This window comes from Delphinapterus leucas, chromosome 15 (genome assembly GCF_059928025.1).
Source record: "Delphinapterus leucas isolate spDelLeu-1000000601 "Yukka" chromosome 15, BTC_Dleu_Yukka2, whole genome shotgun sequence".
NCBI classification, from domain to species: domain Eukaryota; kingdom Metazoa; phylum Chordata; class Mammalia; order Artiodactyla; family Monodontidae; genus Delphinapterus; species Delphinapterus leucas.
Genome location: NC_143143.1, coordinates 26,040,176 through 26,046,642, shown reverse-complemented (window position 1 = coordinate 26,046,642; position 6,467 = coordinate 26,040,176). Strand labels below are relative to the sequence as shown.

General features: G+C 43.2%; 1 protein-coding gene across 7 annotated transcripts in view; it reads right to left on the bottom strand.

The window, feature by feature from the left end:
- PARN (poly(A)-specific ribonuclease) overlaps window positions 1-6,467 on the bottom strand; it is a 161,549-nt gene that overhangs the window by 80,677 nt on the left and 74,405 nt on the right. Inside the window, exon 22 of one of the 7 annotated variants that reach the window (XM_089896131.1) lies at window positions 7-5,231. The exons of the other annotated variants lie outside the window; for them this stretch is intronic. Within the exon in view, the coding sequence (XP_089752257.1) occupies window positions 5,218-5,231 (14 nt within the window). The 3' untranslated portion in view covers window positions 7-5,217. Of the gene's footprint in view, window positions 1-6; window positions 5,232-6,467 lie in introns of those variants that run through there. 7 annotated transcript variants of the gene reach the window in all.

Sequence of the window (6,467 nt, the reverse complement as noted above, 5' to 3'; positions counted from 1 at the left end):
CTGTGGGTGGGAAGAGAAAAGTCTGTAAGAGAAATCACACCTCAAGCCTGCTCCACAAGGGGGTGTTAAGAACAAAGAAGCAAGCATGGTGAAGAGCAAAGATAACTTGACCAAATTCACCATCTAAAAGACAGAGATTCTCTGATTGAAGAAAAGCAAGTGTGCACCTATTTGTTATTCACAAAAGACACATCTAAAGCGACACAGAAAGGCTGAAAGTAAGAGGCTAGAAAAGATATGAAGCAAATACTAACCAAAAGGGGAAAATTTGGGTCTAATTAAGTTATATCAGACAAAATTGAGTTCAGGGCAACAACAACAAAAAACCACTAATTAGAACAATAAATGCCCCAAACCCAAAACCGACAGAATTATAAGCCAACAATTTCAAAACCACAGTAGGAGCTAAAAAAAAAACCCCAAAATCCCAATTATAAACTTATAGATCAAGCAAAGGAAAATAATGAGTAAATAAATAAAAGATTAGAATCACATATTTAACAAGCTTGATCTGGACGTATGGAACCCTATACTTCAAGATTGGAAAACTGTACTCTCCTTTCAAACACACTTGGAATATTTATAAAAACTGACCAGGTCACAGAGCAAGACTCAACAAATATCATGGACTATCTTAACCACATTCTCTAACGTGAAGTCATAAAACCAAAAACTCTATGGTGGGGACTGGGGTGCAAAGAAAAATAATCTCCACTTGCTGCCCCTTTCCTCTGAGCACAGAGAATCTACCCTCCCACTAACCCAAACTTAATACTGTATGTGTGTAAAGAGTGAGCTGGCTTAGGAAAAGCTATACATTTCTGGAGAACATGGAATGATTATGCCACTTAATATCAAAGACAGAGTAGTAGCTAACTGCCTGGCCAAACAGAACCTGCTTGACACTGTATGTCTCCTGGGAGTGATGCAAGGATTAAGGAGATAAAGGACTACGTCATTCAGGGGAGCCCAGATACAACACGGTAGTTGATTCTAACCTGTGAGCTTTAGTTCTCTGTTTTTTAGCCTAAGAAATTGAAAACATTTCATGAGCTGTTGTTTTTCCAAGGCAACTACCTAGTTATGAATTCTGTTTGGGTTTGTTTTTCCTCATCAGTAAGTAAGCTCTCAAAGAAGAGCTGGGGCCTGAGGGCAAACCAGTATATTATCATACCCTTCGTCCACCCCTAGCAGTTTAGGTAATCAAGATTCATTACCAGGTACACTTTCCTGTCCAAACATGAATTATGAAGAAAGATCTTGACTCCTAGGGGCAGCTGTTTGCTGCTGCTACTAAACTGCAGCATTAGGAGTATTCGATTTATCAAGGTAAGAAGACAAAGATCAAGCTCTAACATAATCACTTTTCAAAATACTTGCAAACATTTAAAAGGGAAGGGAAGGGGACTTCCCTGGTGGTGCAGTGGTTAAGAATCCGCCTGCCAATGCAGGAGACATGGGTTCAAGCCCTGGTCTGGGAAGATACCACATGTGGCAGAGAAACTAAGCCTGTGTGCCACAACTAATGAGCCTCCGAGCCACAACTACTGAAGCCCACATGCCACAACTACTGAAGCCCGCACACCTACAGCCCGTGCTCTGCAACAAGAGAAGCCACCGCAATGAGAAGCCCACACAACACAACAAAGAGTAGCCCCCGCCCCCTGGGGGAAAGCCCGCATGTAGCAACGAAGACCCAACGCAGCCAAAAATAAATAAATTAATTTTTTAAAAGTCATTAAAAAAAAAAAAGGTAAGGGAAGGACTAGACTAGGAGGGATAAAGCTCCCTTTACTCGAATTAGAAATCCAATGAAAATTTAGAGGAAAGTCTTTAAATGTACCTAAAATACTTTACTGAAAACATTTTATCTCCACTTAAAAATATAATTTTCCAAACAGTATTCCATTAAAGTGTTTCTGTAGCAATACGAGTTCTCTAAGGAGTTAACATTAACAAAATATAGCCATCGGTGCCATTCAGATCCTGCCCCATGGTTTTTACGTGTATCTTTCCTCATTCAGATGCATTAAATCTTTGTACCACCAGATATCATAGTAGAATTTTATACATATATATAAAAACTGAAACTCTTATTTGTACATCAAAACGAATCTCTCCTTTAAATATAACCCAACACAGTAGAAGTACAGGTTATGGGGAGGAAGGAAGAGCCTTCCTACATTAATTCTCAGTAATTTCATGAGAAAGAAGAGGATAATTTAAACAACAACAGATTTTTAAAAACAGTCTATGATAGATATTTTCCAGAACAAATACTACTACTACTCCTTAAAAAATATATATATATGCTTACACATGGTGGTCTCAAATGAAGTATTTCCTTGTTTCTGCTTGACTGAAGTTATCCAGAATACTTAGAGATAATCTCACTACGGAATTTCAGTTGAAAGATTTCTCAGAAAAACATGTAGATGAAGTTCCTCTGCCACTCTTACTAAATGTGACCCTCTACAGATGAGGAAGTAAAGGCACCAAAGGATGAAGGCTGTTCTCTGCCAAGAAATGAAACAGATGACTCCCACCCATCTGAAAGATAAGGATGTGTCTGGAAAGTGCAGGAAGCCATGTCTGAAGTTGTCCAAGACCTGTCAGTTTCAGTACTTAATACTGATACAGTCCCGTCAACACAGCGGTCACAGAAGGGGATAAGCCCTCTGGGCCAGCAAGGCAGGGCATCCATCGCTCTCAGCCTGACGTAGGGCACACACCCACCCACATGAAAGTCAGAGTGGCCGTGTCTGTGCAACAAGCTCCCAGGCAGGTACGTGAAGGTAGTGATGTGCCAGCCATGCAATCTGCTAGGGCACAGCCTATCCACCACATCCACTGCCGCCTGTCTTCACTGTCACACAGCCATGAAGGTGTCCCCATGCCAAATGACTGGTCAGGGCTGCTCAGTGAATCCAGGGATCTGATTAGCCTAACAGATCTAAAAGTGACACTTTCCTTAACTGTGGGCTCCACTTGGGAAAGTCTGGACTATGTGTTACGTGTACAGAGGTGAAAAGAAAGACTGCATAATGGGACAGCAAGTGCCCTTCAACCAAATCTGCTGCACGTTGCTTTCTCCAAGTACCTGCCAAAGGCATTAAGTGAATCTTCCATAGCTTTTTACTCTTCTCCCATCCCAGGCCCCTTCTCTTCTAAAGGGACTAATATGCAAGTTAAATTCTGCTGAAATGAAGAGGCTGCCAAGGTGAACCACACATCCTGGGTTTTCTCAAACCTCACCACACAACATAAAAGGTAAGATGGAAATCTACAACGAGAGGATTCATCTGCAGAAATATGGTATCAAGAAAAAGAAGAAATAAAGACAAATCACCTTCAACGAAAGTCAAATTCAACAGCTGTAAGAATTATAGGCACAGATGTTCAACATACAACCAAATTTAACCACCCTCGATCCTTTAGCCATACAACTGTAATAAGAACAAATGCCCAAAGTCACGATAAACTGAGGAGACGGCCCTTGGTTCTCATCTCACCAAACGAAGCTCCTTGGTCTCCATCCACCTAATTATCCAGCACTTGGAGAAGCCCACCGCCCCTGTGCCAGTTACTGCCCGGGCTGCCCGCTGGGCCAGGCAAGGCTGGGCGCCCTGCAGCAGCCCATTTCTGCAGCAGTGTTCCTATCGGGCAGGAGCCAGGACTCTCTCGCAGCTCTCCCTGAAAAACAGATAACAAGTAGGCAGCCCAGAATCCTTTTGCCTAAGAGCACTGGGTGGAACACCGCGGAGGAGACATGAAGGCAGAAAGGAACAGTCTCAGTATTCGCGCTCCTTACGATGCTTTATCAAGTATCCTCCAACACTGAACCACTGCTCCCCAGGGGAGATTAGAGCTAGGTTCCTGCGAGCCTTCGGCCACAGCACTTTCTTAAACCAATCAACACACACTCTTGTTTTACGGGTACTTCTGTTTAAAGATACCTTATTTAACATACGTTGCTGACTCACTACTACTGAACTCAGCAACAACGGACTGTAACTCATGCCTGAATGCGGCTTCTCTAACGCATTTTCTCCATAAGGCACATCAGTCTTCTCATGCTGGGGAACAGAGACAGCACTTTGGCTCCATGACTGGGGGGAGGGGGCATTTCAAATGGCAAAAATAGCCAACAGAAAGCACAAAAATGTGAAAAAAGTGGCAATAAATAGACTGTGAAAAGGACCCTTGTTTACAGTACGAGCTGCAATGAGAAGCATCGCCTTGTTCAACCTCAACTGGGGACCGCGTGCGTTGGGAGACTCACATTTCCACCGCTCTGCGCATGTCCAGGAACGGCCACAAAAGCTCCGTGAGTGCTGATTTTGAGGTTACGAAAAAATTTTAACGAGTAGGTGAATTCACAAACACAGAATCTGTGCGTAATGAGGACTGACTGTACTTTTAAGACCATGTCCAAACCAACCTCCCAAACTGACTCGGAATAAATCCGTAGCCCAACCTTACAGCAAATCTTACAAACTTCTGTGTCTGTGGAGTCCTGGTATTACATGCAAACCTACTCGAAAGCTGACCTCTGTAACAGAAAGAGGCTCCAGGAACTAGTGAAGTGGGGACCCCGAGTAGACTCCGAGGGAGACCCCTAACTGCAACTGATAAACGATGAATTACAACAACAACGCAGGAAGCCACGGGAAAGCAAAGGACAGACAACTAAAAATCATTTTGGCAGCAGTTTTGGTCTTGTGTTGAAAAGGTGCAGGTGGGAGAAGACTTTAACTGGAGGGCACTTCTATCTGAGGGACACATCATTCTACGAGGTTTACACCACAGTTTCCACGATGCGGCAATGCACGCTTTTTATAAAATCAATTCGGTAATGCTATTTTAATGTCTGGATTTCTGAATGGGGATGGGATAGGGCAAGAAGTGCACGTTAAATAAGCAGCTAGTGCCAGGCATTGTGTGAGAACATTACCTTTATTACCTCCATCAATTCTTCCCAGCCCTGAAAAGTGCATTTTCTCATCTTGATTTTACAGCTGAAGGCTCAGAGAAGTTAAGTCAAGCACCCAAGACCACACACCCAATTTTACTCCAAGTCCATCATACCATCCGGGCTTCTTCCAAACGGCTAAAATAAGTTGAGACGTTGCTTGGGTAATTCAATTAATTGAGTATCCAGTGAAACATTGAATTGAGCACAGTATTTCTGGTAAACTTTAATTCATGAGTTTTCCTCTAGGTACTCAGATCTTTGACAAAAAGAAAAGAGGAAAAAATATTTTCTCTCTATTCATAAATCTTCAGACCAAATCATGGAAGACTACACACAGATCAAATAGCAAATAACAGAGGTCTTCATCCTGACTCCTACAAGAGTGTCACTTTACCCTGAGTGCAAAGGTGGCCCTGAGCAAGCACCTAACGGAGACCCTCGTGGTAGGTTTCTCTAGGCTCCAGACTCTGAAGGTTTTTGATCCCGCAAATGTTGCCTAACTGCTGCCATACTGCATGAGGTTTACACTGTGGAAAGGGCATGCTCTAAGTGTCCACATTACTTAGCATGAATAAGCATTTTAGGTGACAAGTTTTACTAGAAGAGGGAAAGGTGGATTCGTTGCCAGTACGACAGCACCATCTTCTGGTCAGTGAAATGGAATGAAGACAGAGAAAGTCACACCTGAACTTAAAAAAGCACTTCAACAGTTTAGTAACACAGAAGAGGGGCAAGCTAGAAAATTCAGTGTCTGCAAAATCCAAATAATGTCGGTAGTAAACAAACAGCCTCACAAACCAATCACAGAACAGAAAAAACTTTAACTGTAGGTAGGTCATTACTGGTTGCCATTCTACTTCTGGAAACAGTGCAGCCACGGCCAGCCTCTCAGTTCTCCCACACTGCAGAACCCATCATCCTTATGAAAGAAATTCCTTACCATGTCATCACTCACACTCACACCCACACACCTCTAGGCGCACCAAAAGGCTCTCTGCAGCTCACACACAAAGTTGAAATTTGATGAGGCAGCGATCAGGGTCCTCAGAATCTCATCCTTTCCAACCATATCTCCCACTAGTACCAGTTGGCAGTTAGGGAGCATCATCCTCTCTTATGCATTCTAACAAGTTGTTGGAAAGATGGAGGAACTGATGACAACATAGCATCATCTTTATGTTCCCCCAAAGCATAAGACCCCTTAGTAGATTGTGTTGGAGATGGATTTGGGCCTGAGGTCCAAACAAGGCTTCCTACCATAGCCAATACCACCCCTACAGAAATCCAGACCAGGAGACCCCCATCAGTGAAAAGACCTGATAGTTGCAAGAAGCCTCTAAGATCTAAACTATTTCCTAATCTCAAGATTAGGAAGAGACCCCAGACACTGGTTTTCTAGGCCTGCCTCCTTCAATGCAGTGACCCCACCACTGGTCAAAAAGGCCCTTGGGTGTCAGCCTCTTCCTAATTTCACCCATCAGATACGCCACTG